The sequence below is a fragment of the Diabrotica virgifera genome, chromosome 2 (genome assembly GCF_917563875.1).
Source record: "Diabrotica virgifera virgifera chromosome 2, PGI_DIABVI_V3a".
Classification (NCBI taxonomy): domain Eukaryota; kingdom Metazoa; phylum Arthropoda; class Insecta; order Coleoptera; family Chrysomelidae; genus Diabrotica; species Diabrotica virgifera.
The window spans coordinates 61,487,899-61,510,391 of NC_065444.1; the positions used below are offsets into that span (position 1 = coordinate 61,487,899).

Here is a 22,493-nt window from a genome sequence, read left to right on the forward strand (position 1 = left end):
ATCATCCTATCTTTCATCCATAATATTTTTGGCTTTGTCAATGTACGTTTCAAACATGGCAGTATTTCGCAAAGATTTGACAAAATTTATCAATGATAAAAAGAGTCTAGTTACGTCGCCAGTATCGATATCGACGCCCTGAAGAGTTTTGTTGGTTTTATGGAAACGCTCTAATATCACTTCCCAAAAAACCGACATGAAGGCACATTCGAAACGGTTTAAGCGACGTTTAATCCCAGCTGCCTCCGTTCGAACCGTTGGTTTTTCTGAAACCGCTTCTTCAATTGTTGTCAAAGCATTTAAATAATTGCTCCAGCTCCCGCGTAAGCTCATTAAAGCATCATGGCGTGCAGACCATCTTGTTCCGTCGACCCGTTTTGGAACTTTAGCGCCGGGTTTTAAATTGGAAAGTAGAATTTCCCAACGACGAGTAGACGCCGAGAAAAAAGTATATAGGCTCTGCACCGTTTCAAAAAACCTTACAGCCTCTCCGGCACATTCGGCAGCGCAGACGCCAACCAAATTCAATGAATGGGCGGCACATGGTAGGTAATCAGCGAGCGGGTTGCGTTTCAAAATCCTTGCTTGTAAACCACTGTAACAGCCGGACATATTACTAGCGTTGTCGTAGGACTGACCTCGACAATGTTTTAATTCCAAATTGTGCTTCTCCAATTTAGAAATTACAGCATTTTCCATATCTTCAGATTTATGTCCCACATTTGGCAAAAAGCCAACGAAGCGCTCTACTGGTTTTCCATTTTCTGTAACATATCTGATGATTACGGATAATTGATCAATATGTGCCATGTCGGGTGTTGAGTCAATTATAATTGAATAGTATTTTGACTTTACAATTTCGGACATAATGTGATTCAGAACCTCAGTCGACATTAAGTCGATAAATTCTTCACATATTGTAGATGAGAGCTCCATGATATGAGCTCCAGACACATCATGAAGTTTCCGTTGTTTGGATTGCCGAATTTTTCAACTGTTCCTCTAAACGGTAAACCTCTGGAAGCCAATTTTTTAGTCACTGCAACCACCCGCTTTAACACTTTTCGCCAGTAATCTTCTTCGAGTCTTATTTGCTGACACAGCAATGAATCAATTTGGTTTTGCTTTTGTTGACGCCGCAATAAGGTTACTTGGGATTTGGCGTGTTCGTGGGGGTTTTCATGTAAATTCAAAATTTTATTTACATTACTCCAATCATTTACGCCATCAGTGGCCATTTTTGAGGTTCCTCCGAAAAGACGACATGGAATGCAAAACAGGGATTTCTTTGATGGTGAATATATTAAGTATCTACGAGGTTGTTCTTCCTCATTGGCAAGTTTCCGACGGAAAACGTTCTTAGTAAGATACCGTGTCTTATTGCCAATAACAGTTTTTGTTAGTGAAAAATCCTCATCTGTATTTTGGCATATTTCACTTGGTAAGGACAACAAATAATCGATAGTAGCATCGTTGGCCTTCCATTCGGCAGGGTCGTTACTGATAACTGCTTGTAAACATTGTGGATTTACTGAAGCTGATGCACATGCAGATGCTTCTATTTTAGATTCTGACCCTAGAACAATAAAATATGCGAATATGCGAATATGCCTCTAAACTAAAAATTTGCATTTTGATAATCGAAGATGGTATAATATTGTAAAACTTTCATAAATAAAATTTTACATCAAACATTTTTTTGTAACTCTACTAATTAAGGATTTATGAAGTCATTTCAAAATTGTAATTTTTTTATTTTCCCCCATATCATAAACGAGATGGTAATTTTAAAATTTGTGTTTACCGTTTTAAAGTTACCCCCAATGATTTTTTTTGATAGGACTAACAATTATTAACAGTTACGTACGAAGAAACGAAGATACCATATAAGTGTCGAAAATTGAGAAAATGATGTTTCATTTCAGCCCAAAATATACAGGGCAATCAGAATCAGGGCATTCCATTTAAATGAAAATTTAAAATATGCCAAAGAGCCAAAGAGATGCCCAAAGAGTCAAAGAGTAGCAATGTAGTTAAAAAACACATTTATTCACATAATGACATAATCGATACTCACTCTCACTTGGCTCCGTGTCCATCGCTTCCGCATTATCTGGTGGTATAGGTACAGCAGACACAGCAGTAACAGTCTCCGATTCCGAATCCGAATCATGTGTTTGCGCTTTGGAAGTTGTAGTTGTAGGTTTAATTAAAAAATAGTTGTTTAATTTTTTTGTTTTGTCTAAAACTGCATGAAGTTTTCTCCGCTTTTCCTCAGCAAGCGTCTTGTATTGCGCTCCACTTAATCGTTTTCGGCCGTCACTCATAGTGTTGAAAATTTTGCGACACTGGACTCGACACTTTAAACAGTTTAAACTAACTGACTGGGATGAACAATATTGAATATTGTTACGACTTTTACCCGTCGTATTTTCCGTGGGTTCTTCGTTCTTCAATAAACCAACAACTCACTTTAAAACTTTAAACTACTACTTTATTTCAACAAGTCCACTTATAAGTATAACAATACTTGCACTATTTACTAATATTTACAGATTTCTAATACTCAATACTCTTCACTCTTCTACTTCTTTACAAATAATAACTAATAACACTTACTTAACACTATCTCACTACTAAAACCACTCTGTCTAGCCAATCTGTCTGCTAGTCACTCTCTCACTCATATCTTCAACTGGCTGGTGATAGCACACAGCACACAGCTGTAACTGTTCGCTTTATATACCTACCGGCAGGGTTTCCTGAATGTTCTAGGAATTTCCAGTAGTTAAGTAGTTTACTAGAAAAATCGAGACGTTCACTTACGACTTCCTTTGACTACTATCAGTAGCGCGGCTCTTATCTAAAGCGGCTTCTTTGCGGCAATCGCGCGGCAGATAAGCGGTATCCTTTTGTTACAGTCAGATAAAATAATCATTCCCAACAATTGTACTTCTGCCCGACCATGTTACGGCGGGGCGGAGACTTTAGATTTCATTGGAAACCTACCAAACATTCATTCATTTTTAGCTGTATTATACGTAAAATAGATTTTGGGTGATGGCCCCGTATATAATTTCAGTTTAAGAGTTTTCCTGATAATTGTTTGAAATTTTGCCGCCTCCCCAGTTTTGCCGCCTTACGCCTAGGCGTAATTTGCGTAATGGGAAATACGGCACTGATAGGAACAGATTCGAGGACTTATTTTAACGATGTTTTTGGTTTAGCAGAGTGTGCTGTACTGTATTTGGTTGTGGACGTGTGCGTGATTGACGAGCGAATTTAAGCGGGGCGTAAGGAAATTGGCGAGTCAAAAAGTTTCACAAAAAAGCGAATATTTCGCGAAATGAACGTCAGATCGAAAAACTGAAAACTATGTTTTCAATATTTTTCAAAAATCTATCGAATGATACCAAACATGGCCCCATACGGAGAGGGGTGGGGGTAAATTTAAAATTTTAAATGCAAATCCAGCGATATTTCGCAAAATAAATATCAGATCGAAAAACAGCAAAATAAACTTATTCAATATTTTTGAAAAATCTATCGAATGGTACCAAACATGACCCCCCAAGGAGGTGGGTTGGGGAGTTACTTTAAAATCTTAAATAGGAGCCCCAAATTTTTATTGCAGATTTGGATTCTTTACGTAAAAATAAGCAACTTTTATTTGAAGCATTTTTTCGAATTATGGATAAATGGCGCTATAATCGGAAAAAACGATTGTTGGAAATGGAAAATTAAATTAAAAAATGGAAAGTTCCCACTAAAATGGAAAATTTTACTCAACTTTTTTTGGTTTTAGGACCTAATAATCACAACCCAATAGGTCTCCACAGCGCTCGAGTAACTGCACATTTAGCATACTTTCCTCCCCTACCATAAGCCACATCGATTTTTCCCGTAGACCAGCGTCTCATCCCTGAGCCGGCTGAGCCGCGGATCGCACTGCACATAATGGCAATTTAAATAGTCTATGAGGGCGAAACTTAAATACACCCTTGGTAGAGAACGGGTTAAGTTTAAAAGCCCCATGTTAATTTTTTTGGCATAACGCATTATTTACGACAATAAAATTACATAACTTAGGCGATGAGTGACTTCAGGTAGGTGAGTTATAATAGGCATTACGGAACGCCATATTTGGTTACAGAGTATGTACATGCAGTAATTTTACGCCGGTTTCTTATGTGGCTTTGAGCATTTCTGCTATTATCATATCTTAGTCTTACCTCATTTTGGAGTATATCAGGTTCTTATCCACCACTTGTAGAGGTTTGGTTAACCAGTTCTTGGCATTGATCATATTTATATAGACCCCTGCCATACGATCTCCATGTTTCTGCTATATCTTCTCTGTTTGTTCTCCGAGGTCCAGTGTTGTCTTCAATGGTCTAAGTTCTTGCTTAGAAGTCTCTTGTTAGGTAGCGTATTTTTCTAATATATCTCTCGGCATAGCAGAGATTTCTTATAGACATTACGTGAGTAACTTGCTTCCTTTTTCTATTAATTTCATTGTCTATCTTCATTTAAGTCAACATTAAAAAACTTATTTGACTCATTCGACTTTTAATTTGGATTGATCGAAAGTGATTAAACTTGTATCATGTATTTTTTTAATTCGCACACAACATAACATTCTATAACTGTTACACAGACTTTTCTTATCCTTTTCGACATTAACGGTTTATGCTCAGATTCAATTTATATTACTAATCTAAAAACAATATCTTTACTGTAGATCTGCAGGTTCCATTATTTTTTATAATAATAATACCACCTACAAACAGGGCCGGATTTAAGGGAGGGCAGGCTGGGCAGCTGCCCGGGGCCCCAAATTCCGGGGGCCCCCACAAAATCCCAAACATAAAAAAGTCAGCACATTATTCACATAAAATAATTTTTGTTTTATGCAAACATAATTATGTATATCAAAAATAATTTCTTATTTATCGTTATCTTGAGTTGGCACTACGCCACTGAGTATAATAACATTGATCAAAACATTGCTTACTCCACATTTACAAAGTTTAAACTTAAATTTGAGCCCAACTTGCCTCCTACGCCTACAATAATTTATTTGTCTTCTAAATCATATTCTATATCATGCATATTTTTTAAATACCCTTTTTGCATGGATTGCAAAATACTCAGAACATAAGCAAGTGGAATTCAGTCTTTTTTGTTGAGTCATAATTTGGTTACGAGTTTGACCTTAAATTATCCCGTTGGCAAAAATTGTGGTATAAGCAAATCTGAAAATCTGGCACTAAACCACTCATTTGGTTTGTGACATTGTGCTACTTGCAGAAAGGATAATAATTGTCAGCTGTAATACTATTTACGATAATCTAGTAAAACAGCAATATTACTCACCACTCACCTGTTTGTATTATTTCGTACTGTTACCCCTGTTGAAAAAGATAAGTTTTTACTTTATTTTTGTGATAGCCTAGACGTTTCCTATCTATGTATTTGGTAGTAGTATTAGTACTAGTAGTTCCACTAGTATTTGGAGGGTTGGGGACTTTTAAAATATAAAAATTTAAATAAAGTCATGCTACTCAGACAAACATGGTCAGGCCAGGCCGGAAAATATTTAAGTTGTACATTGGATTGTTAACTGTTAAATAATTGGGATAAATGCTAATTTCTAAAATCATTCAAAAGGTGTGTATTAAATAAAATTGTGCTGTATGCTCTCATTGTTACTGGTACCTATAATAGTCCATTAACTCACGGTTTTTTCTGAAAATTTTAAAGAACCGCTTGTATTGACATGAAATTTGGCATACACAAAAATTAATAAAAACATGTCAAAGAAGAACAGTGAATTTTGCCGATTTGTGCTTTTGCCGTGGAGGTGAGTTTCACCCCTCCTCGGGTGTGAAAAAATAAGTTCAAAATAAGTCCGGAAATGGATAAACTGACGAATTCTAAGCAACTTTTGTTATATAGCATTTTTTCACTAAGTTAATACTTATGTAGTGCTATTATTTTAGTTATTCATCATCATCAGTAGCTCGACAATCATTTTCGGTTCTGGCTTGTTCTAGGATTTTCCGCCATTCTGTTTTGTTCCTTGCTTTGTTTTTTCAGTAATCTTAAGTATTTCCAGATCTTGTTCCACTTGTTCGATGCATCTAAGTTTGGGTCTTCCCTTTGACCTTCTCCCTACTGGTGTCTGCCTCATTATATGTTTTGGTGTTTTAGTCTTCAAAATCCGTTCAAGATGGCCCATCCAGTGCAGACGTCTGATCTTTATGGATGCTATGACGTCGGGTTCGTTGTATGCTGCGTAAGGGGGTTGTTTCTCTGGTATCCGTTTGATGCAGTATAATTCCATCATATATAGGGTGAGGCAGATAAAGGTCCTATTAGAAATATCGCGAGAACTAAAGGTAACTGAATTATGAAAATTGGAATAATGGGGTTTTGAAGACTGATCTATTTAATGAAAATATTTTCATCTACTTGGTACTTCCGGTTATACCGGAAGTTGCTTATAACTTCGTCTTTTTAAATAGGACACCCTATATATTTTGACATTTTTGGATTCTCCTCGATTTCTTCTTTCTTAAAATATAATTTTTTGTAACATTATATAGGGTAGGTTAAAAGATAATTACGTTTTCTTATTAATTTCGTAGCAATATTCACACCCTGTAGGATTGTAGTAGTTTGACATAATAAATTCTATTTATATTCAAATGATTTTCAATATAGTCTACTTTTGTTAGCAATTATTAGTATATCTAAATTTTTAATTTTAGTATACAGGGTGGGTCTAAACTCGGAATGAGTATTTTCTAAGTTTTCTTAAATGGAACACCCTATATTTTAGTATTGTAATGAAATTATATTTCATGGTACTTTTTTATTTCTTAAGCATTCCCTATACCTATCTCCTTTAATTTGTGCTTAATTGTTAATCGTACCAACAATCTTAACTTCGATGGTATTTTGACAGTTCAACCATTATTGGCAATTTTAAGTATCAGTCTAGATTAATATGTATTTATTTCCAAAAAATTATTTGTGATTGAATATTTTCACGGCCAACCTAATACAATTTCACATATTTTGTGTTGCAATTAATGTTTTGCTTGAATCACCAATAACACACAAACTAAAGCAGTTAGGTATAGGGAGTGCTTAAGTAATTAAAATGTACCATAAAACAACATTTCATTACAATACTAAAATACAGGGTGTTCCATTTAAGAAAACTCAGAAAATACTCATTCCGTGTTTCGACCAACCCTGTATACTAAAACGAAAAATTTAGCTATACTAATAATTGTTAACAATAGAAGACTATATTAAAAATCATTTGAACATAAATAGAATTTATTATGTCAAACTACTACAAGCCTACAGGGTGTGAATATTGCTACGAAATTAATAAGAAAACGTAATTATCTTTTAACCTACCCCGTATAATATTACCAAACTTTATATTTAAAGAAAGAAGAAATCGAGGAGAATCCAAATATGTAAAAATATACAGGGTGTTCCATTTAAAAAAACGAAGTTACAATCAACTTCCGGTATAACCGGAAGTAACAAAGAGACCAAAATATTTTCATTAAATAGTTCACACCTTAAAACCCCTGTATAACAATTTTCATGATTTTTTTACATTTAGTTCTCGAGATATTTCTAATAGGCCCTTTATCTGCCTCACCCTGTATAGTGGATCTCTGTTTTTTTAACTTTTCTTTGAAGAAGTCTGTTATTATTTCAGTTATTTGCAGTAAATTTTCGAGTAAATATGTTCATTTTTCAAAAAAAAAACACGTTTTTAGACGGTTTTTTGCAAATGACTAAAAAAGTAAGTATTTTATCGAAAAAACATTCTTATCAAAAATATATAAGTGTAGCTTATGAATAAGTGAAAAAAATGGTGTATGTATGAATTCTAGAGAGCAAGTCCAGCCTTGCTGTCTCTAACTACAGTGGAGAGTGATCATTCTCAAAACTAAAGTTAATTAAAAATCGCCTTTGGTCTATGATGGGCCAAGAGCGTTTCATCTCTCTACAATGAGCATTAAACACGATGTCTTAAAGGAACTAAATAGATATGTCAGACATAATTAAGGAATTTTCAATTCAAAAATCTAAAAAATACCCAGACTTTAAACATACATTTTACAATATTAGTCCTGTCGCCAGGGGGGGTACAACGGCCTCGTTAATTCAGATGGACTTACCCAAGTTTTTTTTATGTATTTTGACCCATAGAACACGAATTTTTTGGGTAACAGTTGATCCGGATGTCGATAAGATTGTTATAGACCAAGAACTTGAGGAATCAAATAACAGCGATTTTTGGCAAAACAAAACAATATTTTGTATTTTTTGGGTCATTTTAAGCAAAAAATATTTCTACAAGTTTTTTAGTAGGATGCACAGTTTTCGAGATAAACGCGGTTGAACTTTCAAAAAATCGAAAAACTGCAATTTTTAAACCCGAATAACTTTTGATTAAAAAATAAAATAGCAATTCTGCTTAGCGCCTTTGAAAGTTCAAGTCAAATTATGTCGGTTTTGATTATTTGCATTGCTAAAAATTTATTGTGTTATTGTTAAACAAAGCTACAAACAACTAGTGCGTGAGTGATGTTTCTATGATTTCTCATTTAAAATCGAACGAGTAGGTAGAATAGGTACTAGTGCAATCAAGACTATTTCTACGTTACATGCGTTAAAACGCATGTAAAAGCACGGGAAACCCTACGTGTTTATAGCTTTGTTAAACAATAAAAAAATAAATTTTTACCAATGCAAATAATCAAAACCGATATAATTTGACTTAAACTTTCAAATGCGGTAAGCAGACTTGCTATTTTATTTTTTAATCAAAAGTTATTCGGGTTCAAAAATTGCAATTTTTCGATTTTTTTAAAGTTCAACCGTGTTTATCTCGAAAACTGTGCATCCTACGAAAAAACTTGTAGAAATATTTTTTACTTAAAATTGCCCAAAAAATACAAAATATTGTTTTGTTTTGCCAAAAATCGCTGTTATTTGATTCCTCAAGTTCTTGGTCTATAACAATCTTATCGACATCCGGATCAACTGTTACCCAAAAAATTCGTGTTCTACGGGTCAAAATACATAAAAAAAACTTGAGTAAGTCCATCTGAATTAACGAGGCCGTTGTACCCCCCCTGGCGACAGGACTATATTTATTGTTACAAGTTACACCTCTTGTATTTTTTATTATTTAAAAATATATTTATAAATGTAGATCAACATTTTTTTTTTAATTTTTAGAAGGAAAACTCTATACTTGGCTGTATACCATAGCTATAACAACAATTTTTTAATGGTAGGAGGTAGGATCCCACACCAATTCTGTCCAGGGGCCCCCACACCAATTCTGCCCAGGGGCCCCCACTGCCTTAAATCCGGCTCTGCCTACAAATATTACTCTGACATGCAGCTCACACGCAACATTTTTGTTGTGTTTACTTTATATATTTAAAATTTCTGTCTATTTTTAACATTATGGATTGTCTACAGCGGTTTTGTATCAAATACCTTGAAAATCATTAAAAATATTTGTTTCAATATTATGTGATTGCGTGTATTATTGCAGTTTTTGTGGTTTTGTTTTATAGAATCTGGCTTTTAGGTACTAAAAATTTATAAAAACATTGATACATAATCTATTCACTCACGGTAAAATATTGGAAAACCTCCGAATTTTAAAGAACCGCGCTTGGCAGGGGCGTCATTTGGGCGTCCAGGGGGGGCATTTGCCCCCCCCCTGGCCCTAAAAAATGACTGAAATTTACAAAAAATACATCAATATTCATCATAACATCATATATAATGTATTGTATATATAGTGCTTGCCCCCCCCAAACAAAATTTCAAATGACGCTCCTGGCGCTTGGATTATCATGAAGGTATACACATAGCAAACGTGTCATAGAAAAAAGTGGTAGGTATTATGCCTATGTGTGCTTTTGCCCTGGGGGTGAGTTTCACACCCCTTGGATTGACATGAAATTTGGCATATACACGTAGGTAACATGTCAAAGAAGAAAAGTGATATTGTGCCGATGTGTGCGTTTGCCCTGTAAGGTTAGTACCACCCCTTCTCGGGGGTGAAAAATCATACGTTCAAAATAATTGCGGAAATAGCTATACTGACTAATTCCAAGCAAATTTTGTTCTATAGAGTTCGTTCAGTAAGTCAATAGTTTTCGAGTTATTTGAGAGTGAATATGTTCATTTTTAAACAAAAAAAAACCATATTTTTAGATGGTTTCTCGCAAATAATTCAAAAAGTAAGTATTTATCGGAAAAATATGCTTAGTAAAAATGTCCTATAGCTTAAAGTAGGTCCTTAATCGTCAAATTTATGAAGCGATGAAACTTACGGATCATATTTTATAAACAATTCATAAGTAAAATATACCTTGTTATAACTTGTGAAGCGGTAAGTAACAATTAATTTCATTTGAGATGCTAACAGGGGGTCATTTTCACGATTTTTTTTTAACAAAAAAGGAGACGAACTTTATTTTGAGTGAGCGTAACTTGCTTACTTTTTATGCTAGAAAGTTTTTTAAAAAACAAACATAAAGCTTTTTTTAAACACTTTAGAAAAGTTATGATAAGTTTTCTCTGAAAAGTTGGTCTACTGGTTATTTCACGTTGAAATATTCGATTTGGAATTTGACGAATAAGAACCTACTTTCATTAGCTTCAACTCTGCTTTTACTAGGTCTACAGACTTCATACACAGACACACCGTTTTTTCACCTTTTTTATGAGCCATATTTTTATTAACAATATTTTTTTCGATAAAATACCTACTTTTTGAGTTAGGCTGCACCTAAATTGGACCCGTATTTCTCCGATACGATCCGAACCGATCCGATCCGATCCGACGTCGGATTGAAAACAAACTAAAGGATGCTAAAGGTGTCTAAAAATCATCTAAAAACACGTTTTTCTTTTGTTGAAAAATGAACATATTCTCTCGCAAACACCTCGAAAACTATTGACTTAGTGAAAAAACTCTATAAAACAAAAGATGATTAGAATTATAGGTACAGTGAGTGGAACCTCGATAAGTCGGATTAATCGGGACCGCGGCCGATCCGGGTTATTGAAAATCCGGATTATCTGGAGAATAGGGTAAAAAATAGTAAAATATATATAAATAATAAACAAATACACATTATAATTGCAAAAACCTAAAATACATATGCATAGGTACATCTAAATTACGTACATTTTGTACACAGTAGGTATTGTTTATTTCTTGGTAAAAAACTCAGTCAAAATGAAAAAATGTTTGTTTTGTCTGATGAAAATCGGTCCGGGTTAGCCGGACTTGCGGGTTATCGGGGGCCGACTTATTGGGGTTCCACTGTACTTTATATTATAGTCAGTTTATCCTCTTCCAGATTTACTTTGAATTTGAACATATTTTTTTCACCCCCGAGAAGGGGTGGTTCTCACCCCCAGGGTAAAACCACACATCGGCAGAATATTACTTTTTTTCTTTGACATTTTAGCTATGTGTACACCAAATTTCATGCTAATCCAAGCGGTTGTTTAAAATCCGGAGCAGAAACAGTGAGTAAATGGATTAATATCTATAATTTTTTTTGTGTAGTTATTAAAATATTTCGATATACGCATTCGACGTGTTAAAATTTGGTGAGATAAGGAGCTACTTTAAGATTTGTTTAGTGTAAACACGGTAATACAAATATTTTTAAACCTACACCTGATAATGAAGATATGAGTGTTGCGTAATTGAACTCTCTCTCATGTATGTATAAATAATATTGAAATTATTTGAATTTTATCACAGTAAATTAGTGGCTGCAGTGAACACTCGCCAAGGCTTCGAAAATGGTAAGTTTTCTATTCGTATTTATTGTCATACCAGTGGCGGCCGGTCAGGGTCGGCAGTGCCGACCCACACATTTATAGATATAGATTTTTTAAATATTTGTATCTGTGAAATAAAAAAAAATCTATCAGATAATACAGACTAATTTTATTCATGGTTTTTAAAAGAATTTGATCAATCCGAGCGTTAAGTGATCCCTGCGCATAACAGACTTCTCAAAAAATGAATGATCCGAGCCATTTATCTGACTTTTCGGCTAGCCGTCCCTAACATCCGTAGCTTGACAATTTACACGGAAAACTCAACGACATAACAAGTCGATGAGCAAGCGAACATTACTTTTCTCCGTGGGCAATAGCAGATATGGCATGGCAGGTTAAGTGGCAAGTACGGCACATTTCGGTCTGCCGGTCGGTGTTTCATTTGGAAGCATGCATCGGTAGAAATTGTCAAAAATAATCACGCCGTTTTACGTCGTTTAATTGATATTGTAATTTTTTTAAGTTGTCAGGAATTATCATTTAGTGGACATGATGGATCGAAGCATTTGTTAAAAATCAAAGTAATTATAGAGAATTAATAAAATTGTTTTAGAAATACCTATTTACTTTCTGATTCGAAGTGTATTCGTAATACAGAATGAACTAATACATATAATCAAATAGTTAAATTTTGAATAACGTTGTTGAATCTGAGATTTAGAAAACCATTTGCTTTTCACTGAAAGTAGATGAAACTTCTGATTATCATGTCATTCACAATTATCAATTATTTTGTTCGATACGCGTTACGTGGTAATATTTATGAGAGGTTTTAAGGTTTTAGAGATGTGAGTAAAAGCAATAAGGCAGAATATATTTTTGGTGTTTTAAAGAACAGATTCAAATTTTTTGATACCAAAAATAAATTGGTAGGGCAAACTGGGGCAATCTTATGACGGCGTTGCTGTGATGAGTGGTGAATTGAATAGTCTCCAGGCAAAAGTTAAAACTATTGCATCACAAGCTTTATTTACTCACTATTATGCGCATATAATGAATTTAGTTTTACATGATACGTGTAAAAAAATAAAGAATATCGTCTTTTCTTGCCAGTTTAGCTCACCTAAACGGATTACTGCTTTAGAACAAATTTGTTTCGAAAAAAAAGCAAACAGTTTGTCAGACGCGATGAAATTTTAAATCTCGGTTAGTTTTATCTAAGCAGATTATCTCTTATAGTTTTAGTATCTGTAGCAGATTTTCGTGAACAGCTTTTGGAAGTTTTTGATTTTATTATCGAAGGCGATGATTTTGAAAGTGGCGATACCTCGATCCGTGAAGCAATCGGTTTGAGAACTTTATTAAATACTAATGACTCTTTCAATATTTTTTTAAATATTTTTAAGACAGAGTTTGCCCAAGATATTCCTTGTTGTTCAAAATCAGTCAACTGACATTATTTATTCTAAAAATAGAATACGAAAGTTGGTGCAAAATCTCAGAGATTTTCGTAATGATAGTAGTTTCCAATATATACACAGTGACGTTTTGGATTCGCTTGATATTTCCGAACCACCCCAAAAAAGACAACGACATGATACATATCTCGAAAAACGAGTAAGTATATCTTGAAATTTTGGATACCTACTATTATATGCAAATAGATACTCGTTTTTCGAATTTTGAAGATTTGCAAATTTTTGACCTCTTTGACGATTTAAAATTTAAAAGTTACGTTCGCCAAAGAATTTCCAAGATATTTATTATTACAAGTTAGGTACTTAAAAATTATGCTGGTCCAAATATTTTCAGAAAGTGGGATAAGTTGCACAATATGTATGTATAATTCTATGTAGTAAGTACTGCAATTCATTACAACAAACTGTTTATCAATTTTCTTATTACCACCAATTTCTGCCTCAAAAAAAACGGGATGTACCTTGTCTCAAAAGAATCAACACGTATTGTCGAAACACCATGAAACAAGAGAGAATATTTACATCAAATAAAAAAAAAGCAAAAAACAACAAAATCTCCTATGATGAATTAAGCCTTTTAGTTTGATGGTATACCTATATGAGGACACAAAAAAACCTTGCCGACCCTGTCTCCAAGGCCACGAGCCGCCACTGTGTCATACGTTAGAAGTCTTTTTACAAATAAAGGGCAGATATCGAGCTGCTTAACGTGCCCTATAAAGTCCCCTTGACGTTGAAGATTAACATGACGAAACTGTCTCTGCCTTGAGCTATTCTAAATAGTTGCTCTGCTTCCTTTATGCCTGTCCACTTCCTGATATTCTTCTCAACCAAGAGGCCTGTTTTCTATCAATAATTCCTCTGCGTCCTTCGATTTTACCCATCATAATAAGTTGAAGAATATTATATCGATCTCCCCTTACTACGTGTCCAAAATAGGCCATCTTTCTACATTTGATATTATCAAGCAGCTGGCGAGTAGTACATATTTGCTCTCTTAAGAACTGCCACATTTGTCAGCATAGCCGTCCCTGGTATTTTTAGTGTACGTCTGGGCAGCCACATTTCACAGGCCTCCAAACGATTAATGGTGATTGTTTTTAATGTTCATGTTTTGACAGCGTATAAGAGGACTGACCAAATGTAATATTTAATCATACGCTTTCGAAGTTGAAGTTGCAAGTTATCGTTACAAAATAATTACCTCATTTTTAAAAATGTTGTGCGGGCTATCTCGATTCTACATTTTATCTCTTTATCTGGATCTAGTTGTTCAGTAATATGGCAAACAAGATATTTAACACTGGGTACTCTTTGAATTATGTGACCATCAACATATAGCCGTGAATCTTGATGTGCTAAACGGCTAAACACCATGTATTTTGCTTTTGAACAGTTTATGTTTAGGCCAAACTCTCTTCCCACTGTGTCAATGGCATTTAAAAGGCATTGCAATCCATTCATGTCATCACTTAAAATAACTGTATCATCTGCATATCTGGTTGAATTTATCAGGATTCCATTAACTTTCACGCCCCATTCCAAATTATGCAGCGCTTCTTTAAATATTCTATCTGAATATAAATCGAATAACAGTGGGGACAGTATACAACCCTGTCTGACACCTCTTTGAATTTTACATATTTCTTTTCACAGTCAATAAATACAGCAAAGACGTCTTTCCTTTGATCTCGGCATTTCTGCAATAATACATTTAGTGCGAAGAGTGTGTCCCTGGTTCCCAGTCCATTTCTAAAGCCAAATTGTGTGTCATCCTGGTCTTCTTCACATATTATCTCTGATTCTACTGTGGATGATACGTATTTTCAAAGTGTGGCCCATAAGGCTTATCATTCTATCATCGCTACAGTTTTTCGAGCGTTGTCTTTGTTGGCAGAGTTATGAATTCGGACTTTAACCAATTTTCAGGGATATCACCACTCGAATAAACATCATAAAAGTTTGACCAGTATTCCAATGTTTTCCACATGTAAAATACAAATTGTCTGGACTCAAGATATCAAAGTAATAAGTTGTTATCTTGAGTAGGTACCAATCTAGTATATTTGCTATAACAAATCGTCCCCTTTTGGTCCCCCGTAAAAAAAGAGTTTACACTCTGCCTAAACAATCAAAGAACAATCTGACCCAAAAAAAAAAAAATAAAGGAAGGATGAAAATTTGGGAATAGGTAGTTGAAATTGTCTATTATTATACAGTGCGGTGGAATAAGTGTTGCCCCCCCCTGTTAACTTGTTTGTTTTAAGAATATAAGCAAAACGCTCGGATAGGTCGATTTTTAAACTAATCATAGTATATCATAACATCAACGTTTCGAACTTTACGAGATCCCTCTTCAGGTGACAGGCATAACTTTGATTTTTTTAAATGGTAAAGTACATCATGTGACACCTCATTTAACAGATTTTAAAATACTGATTTCAAAACTGTATAATACTTTAATCCTTTTTGAGATTGCAGGCCCAAAATTTCGGTCGAACTCTTTTTAAACGCATTAATTTTTTTCGAATTCTGAGACAACTAATAAGTATTTTTGAAAAATTTAAACGCAGAATGAAAGATTAGCTTATTACCGAGGGCTGACAGTCCCTTAGAATAAACAAAAAGTTTCTTTTGAATGATATATTTGAAATTAAAAATCACACTAAATTTTCTCTTTTTTCCACCACTGTGACTTATTAAAATAAACATTATAGGAGTTCTTAGGGACTTTGGATCATCGAAAATACTGTAATATTTCATTCTGCGTTTAAATTTTTCAAAAATATTTATTAGTTTTTTCAGGATTCGAAAAAAATGATTGCATTTAGAAAGAATTCGACCGAAATTTTGCGCCTACGCTCTCAAACCGGATTAAAGTATTATACATTTTTGAACTCAGTATTTTACGAGCTTTTAAATGAGGTGTCACATGATGTACTTTCCCCTTTAAAAAAATCAAAGTTATGGCTGTCACCTGAAGAGGGATCGCGTAAAGTTCAAAACGTTGATGCTATAATATACTATGGTTAGTTTAAAAATCGACCTGTCTCAGCGTTTTGCTTATATTCTTAAAATAAACAAGTTAACAGGGGGGGCAACACTTATTCCACCGCACTGTATAAGAAAAAGTGTACAATTATACATTCATTCCCCTTCATTTTTTGAAAAATGGGGGGAATACCCCCTTCTCGGGGATGAAAAATATACATTCAAAGTAAGTCCGGAATTGGATAAAATGACTAATTCTAAGCAACTTTTGTTCTATAGAGTTTTTTCACTAAGTCAATACTTTCTGAGTTATTTGCGAGTGAATATGTTTATTTTTAACAAAGAAAAACATGTTTTTGGACGGTTTTTCGCAAATAACTCAAAAAGTAAGTATTTTATGGAAAAAAAATGTTCCTAAGCAAAAATATAGCTTATAAAAAGTAAAACAAATGGTGTATGGGCGAAGTCTGTAGACTCAGTATAAGTAGAGATGTAGCTAATGAAAAGTAGGTTCTTCGTCAAATTTCAAATCGAATATTTCAACGTAAAATAACCAAAACACGAAGCACTTTTCGGAGAAAGCTCATTATAACTTTGTTAAAGGGTTTAAAACAGGTTTATTTAAAAAAAAATCTTCGAACATTAAAAGTATGTAAGCTACGCTCAAAATATTGTTGGTCTCTTTTATTTTTTGGTAAAAAGAATCTGGAAAATTGGACTTACCTTGAATGTATATTTTTCACCCCCGAGAAGGGAGTATTCCCCTCCATTTTTGTAAAATGGAGGGGGTGTTGAATTGTAAACTTTTTCTTATATAATAATAGACAATTTCAACTAAATATTCCCAAATTTTCATTCTTCCTTTATTTTTTTTAAGGTTTTCGTTAAGTTTTGTGTTCTCTGATCAGGCTAAAAGATGAAGCAAAATCATTAACAAAAGAGCCTCCATATTACGTTAATTTACATTTTGATACGAATTTCCATTTAGCCCGTTCTTTAACGGTAAAATATTGCAAAACCTCTAAATTTTAAAGAACCGCTTGGATTGACATGAAATTTGGCATACACATAGATAACAAGTCAAAGAAAAAAAGTGATATTGAGCTGATATGTGCTTTTGCCCTGAGGGTGGTTTTCACCCCCTCTTGGGGGTGAAAAAATATTCGTCCAAAGAAAGTCAGGAAATGGATAAACTGGCTAATTTTAAGTAACTTTTGTTCTATAGAGTTTTTTCACTAAGTCAATACTTTTCGAGTTATTTGGCAGTGAATATGTTCATTTTTTCAACAAAATTACCACGGTTTTAGACGGTTTTTCGCAAATAACTCAAATAGTAAGTATTTTGTTGAAAAAACATTCTTAGCAAAAATGTAGCCTGTAAAAAATTTAAAAAAATGGTGTATACATTACGTCTCTACACCTAGTAGAAGCAGAGTTATAGCTAATGAAAAATAGGTTCATATTCGTCAAATTCCAAATGGAATACTTTAACGTGAAATAACCAAAAATGAAGCACATTTCGGGGAAAACTCATTAAAACTTATATAAAGTGTTTAAAAATAGCTTAATTTTTGTTTTATAAAAAAATTTCTAGCATCAAAATTAAACAAGTTACGCTCAAAATAAAGTTAGTCCCTTTTGGTTTTGGTAAAAAAATCGAAAAAATCACCCCCTAATTGTATCTTAAATGAACTTAATCGTCACGACTTCACAAGTTTCTTGACTCGTGTATATATTGTTTAGATGATCTGTAAGTTTCATCGGTTCAAAGTCCTTATTATCGAAAGGGCTGTAGTTAAAACGGGTTGAACGAGTCACTGATCACGAATGTATGCAAATTTAGAAACACCAAATCTTAATCAATTTTTGTCTAAAAGAAAAACAAAAAAATACATGATATTCAGAAAAGCAAATCTGACTTTTTTTGTTTTTCGAGATTTTTGGTATCTCTAAGAATTTTTAAGTTATTTTGAAAAAAATCATATTTTTCAAAATTTAAATTTTTAAAAATTTTACTTTGAAACCAAATTTTTTTAAAAATAAGCACTTTGAATCGATGAAACTTACAGATCATATAAACACAACACAAGTAAAATAATTTGTGGAGTCACCCCAGGGCAAAAGCACACATCGGCACAATATCACTTTTTTTCTTTGACATGTAAGCTATACGTATGCCAAATTTCATGTCAGTCCAAGCGGTTCTTTAAAATTTAGAGCAAAAACCGTGAAAGAATGGACTAATTAACCAACATGATATTCTATAAATTTTGATATTCTTTTTCTTCTTTTTTAGGTTTCCTTTACGTATAGAGGATTATGTGCCCCAGTTTTCACAATCTTCAATAAGGATTCGTAAGTACCCAACAGACAACTGATTTTACTAGTATGTAATAAAAATTTTTATTAAAATGATACTAGCGAAACTGCGAATACCAATAACATTAAAGGAAAAATTCAAATACAATAAAATTATGAATATAGAATTTCTCAACAATGAAAGCATCAAATCACTATATTCTATGTTTGCATATACATAGGGATGTAATATCACTCTTAACCCAATAACGCAGAATAACATTCCAATGCTTTGAGGTATACCTTGTTTAAATTTCACCCATCGCCAGGGTTTAATATACAGGGTGTCCCGAAAAGATTGGTCATAAATTATACCACACATTCTGGGGTCAAAAATAGTTAGATTGAACCTAACTTACCTTAGTACAAATGTGCTCATAAAAAAGTTACAGCCCTTTGAAGTTACAAAATGAAAATTGATTTTTTTCAATATATCGAAAACTATTAGAGATTTTTTATTGAAAATGTACATGGGGCATTCTTATGGCAGAAACATTTTAAAACAAAATTATAGTGAAATTTGTCCACCCCATAAAAATTTTATGGGGGTTTTGTTCCCTTAAACCCCCCCAAACTTTTGTATACATTCCAATTAATTCATTATTGTGGTACCATTAGTTAAACAGAACATTTCTATAACTTTTTTGCCTCTTAGTATTTTTTAGATAAACCAGTTTTTATCGGGATGCGGCTTCTTTTTTAATATGTTTACATAAAAATTTTATTGGGGTTTTGTTCTTTTGAACTCCCCAAATGTTTGTGTACGTTTCAATTAAACTATGATTGTGATAAGTCACCTTTTATCAAGATGTTGGTATTTTCTCAAAATATACCTAATCATTTAAATTATAAATAAATTTTAAGATTATTAACAGCTCTCTATAATCATACTTAACCATATACAAAAATATGTGGTGGATTCGACAAATATTCAAAATATCTCGATAAAGACTGGCTTATCGAAAAAGTACTAAGAGACAAAAAGTTTTAAAAATATTGTGTTTACCTAATAGTGCAACAATAATAATTTAGTTGGAACGTACACAAAAGTTTGGGGGGTTTAAGGGAACAAAACCCCCATAAAATTTTTATGGGGTGCACAAATTTCACTTTAATTTTTTCTTAAGATTTTGCTACTATAAGAATGCCACATGTCCAATTTCAATAAAAAATCTCTAAGAGTTTTCGATATATGAAAAAAAATCCATTTTCAGTTTGTAACTTCAAAGGGCTATAACTTTATTTGTGTGCACTATTGTATATAGGTAAGTGAGGTTCAATCAACCTATTTTTGACCCCAGAATCTGTGGTATAATTTATGACCAATTTTTTCGGGACACCCTGTATAACACGCCAATGTAAGACTCTTGGTCGGCATTTTAAGGGTTTTAACCCATGTATTTTTGGTGGCTTAACATGTAGAGCTTGTGAGTATAACCTAATTGTTTATCTTGGTCAACCTTTAAATTTTTTACTCTTGTCGTTACTAACATGTAGAGCTTGTGAGTGTAACCTAATTTTTTATCTTGGTCAACCTTTAACTGTTTTACTCTTGTCTTCACTAATTATGGTTATACTTATTTTAGGCTTAGAACACTGATGATGCTCTCTTTAGAGCGAAAACGTTCTGTTTTAATGTAGCCCTTTATTGGGGTTTAAATAAATATACCTTTTACACAGAAGATTTTTTTTCTTCAATTTTTGTAATTAATGGTATACAGCCAGCTACAGGAAATTTTTCCTTACGGATCAGGAGCGTAATTTGAAATTTTGATAGGGGTGGGGGGCAAGCATTATATATACAATATTTATATGTAAACATAATACAAAATTGATCTACTTTTTGTAAATTTCAGTCATTTTCAGGGTCGGGGGGGGGGGGGGGGGGGCAAATGCCTATGCCTGTCTATGCTATAAAGGAGTTGATAGTCAAGATGTACAAATCATAGAAAAATTATACTGGCGTCAAACAGCGACAACTTGCATAAATGGAGAATCAACAGAAATATGCAAAATACAAAGAGGTGTCAGACAAGGTTGTATACTGTCCCCACTGTTATTCAATTTATATTCAGATAGAATATTTAAGGAAGCGCTGCATAATTTGGAATGGGGTGTGAAAGTTAATGGAATTCTGATAAATACAATCAGATATGCAGACGATACAGCTATTTTAAGTGATGATATGACTGGATTACAACACCTTTAAAATACCATTGACACAGTGGGAGGAGAGTTTGGCCTAAACATAAACTGTTCAAATACAAAATACATGGTATTTAGCCGTTTGGCCCTTCAAGATTCACGGTTATATGTTGATGGTCATATAATTCAAAGAGTACCCAGTTTTAAATATCTTGGTTGCCATATTACTGAACAACTAGATCCAGATAAAGCGATCAAATGTAGAATCGAGATAGCCCTCACGACATTTTTAAAAATGAGGTCATTCTTCTGTAATTATAACTTGCAACTTCAACTTCGAAAGCGCATGATTAAATGTTACATTTGGTCAGTCCTCTTGTATGGTGTCGAAGCATGGACATTAAAAATATCCACCATTAATCGTTTGGATGCCTTTGAAATGTGGCTGCACAGACGTACACTGAAAATACCATGGACGGCTATGCTGACAAATGTGGCAGTCCTTAAGAGAGCAAATGCTGCCCGCGAGCTGCTTGATAACATCAAATATAGAAAGATGGCATATTTTGGACACGTAGTAAGAGGAGACCGATATAATATTCTTCAATTTATTATGATGGGTAAAATCGAAGGACGCAGAGGAATTGGTAGAAAGCAGGCCTCTTGGTTGAAGAATATCCGGGAGTGGACAGGAATAAAGAAAGGAGAACAACTATTTAGATTAGTTCGAGACAAAGACAGTTTCGCCATGTTAATCGCCAACGTCAAGGGGACTTGATAGGGCACGTTAAGAAGAAGCTTTTGTTCGACCGTTAAAATATTTGTTTGCAATTTACACTAGTTGTTGCTATTTTGGAAACACCTGTTAAGAATATAGCAGAGTAGCATATTTAGCGTCAGCGGCAGAGGACAAGCGAATGATTTCCCTGATCACTGTTGCTATCGATATTCTGCCCTACTAAGCACAAAGGGGGTATCTACATTAGACCTCAAACTGAGAAAACGACGTTTAAAGTTCAAACCTCATTTATTTTGGTTTTTTATTAGGTGAAACCTTCAAACTTTTTTTATCGAGTTTCTTATTTTTTTTCTTTAGCTGAATGTATTGTTTAATAGTAAAATTTATTATTTTACATCAATTATACCAGATACTACCAAATTTACAACGAAAAATACTAACAATGCTAAGATGTTTTAGTTGTAACTGCCATGTACTACGCCAAATAAGTGGTATCTGCGTAGTTACGTCCAAAGTCCTTAAGTAAAAGCAGATACCACTAATAAAGCTTAGTATTTACACTGGATACTACCAATGATAAAATAATATAAATAGCCCAATAAATGACCGTTTTGGAGTGTTATTTCCAGGGGCAACTCCGAATTGCATGAAAATTTGGATTTAGGTTCTACTTACCCTCCATTTCAAAGTTGAATTTGTGCCGTTGATTGCTTTTACTTGGGGGGTGACATTTACCCCTTCTCGGGAGGTGAAAAACGCGTGTTTAAAATAAGGCCGGAAATGGATAAATTGACTTATTTTAAGCACCTTTTGTTCTATAAAGTTTTTTACGTAAGTCAATACTTTTCGAGTTATTCGCGATTTAAAATGTTGATTTTTCGAAAAAAAAACTACGTTTTCAGACCATTTTTCGCAAA

At 33.7% G+C, this 22,493-nt stretch overlaps 2 protein-coding genes across 2 annotated transcripts in view; one reads left to right on the forward strand and one right to left on the reverse strand.

Moving 5' to 3' along the window:
- Window positions 1-883: 883 nt before the first annotated feature.
- On the reverse strand, window positions 884-3,176 carry LOC126879517 (zinc finger MYM-type protein 5-like). Its single transcript, XM_050642599.1, has 2 exons — window positions 2,078-3,176; window positions 884-1,576 (listed from the first exon to the last, which is right to left on the reverse strand). The coding sequence occupies exons 1-2, from the start codon at window positions 2,325-2,327 to the stop codon at window positions 894-896; spliced, it is 933 nt and encodes a 310-aa protein (XP_050498556.1). The 5' UTR covers window positions 2,328-3,176; the 3' UTR covers window positions 884-893.
- Window positions 3,177-11,698: 8,522 nt separating this feature from the next.
- The window catches only part of LOC114329298 (N-acetylneuraminate lyase), a 76,089-nt gene continuing 65,294 nt past the window's right edge, over window positions 11,699-22,493 (forward strand). The window contains exons 1-2 of the mRNA XM_028278345.2: window positions 11,699-11,886; window positions 18,631-18,689. Coding sequence (XP_028134146.1) covers window positions 11,884-11,886; window positions 18,631-18,689 — 62 coding nt within the window. The 5' untranslated portion in view covers window positions 11,699-11,883. The remainder of the gene's footprint in view (window positions 11,887-18,630; window positions 18,690-22,493) is intronic.

What these genes read in the sequence shown, in the direction of transcription:
- LOC126879517 (XM_050642599.1), bottom strand. Translation starts at nt 2,327, where the DNA reads ATGAGTGACGGCCGAAAACGATTAAGTGGAGCGCAATACAAGACGCTT. An exon ending in GGACACGGAGCCAAGTGAGA is followed by an intron (nt 1,577 to 2,077) that starts GTGAGTATCGAT and finishes TTATTGTTCTAG; the next exon opens with GGTCAGAATCTAAAATAGAA.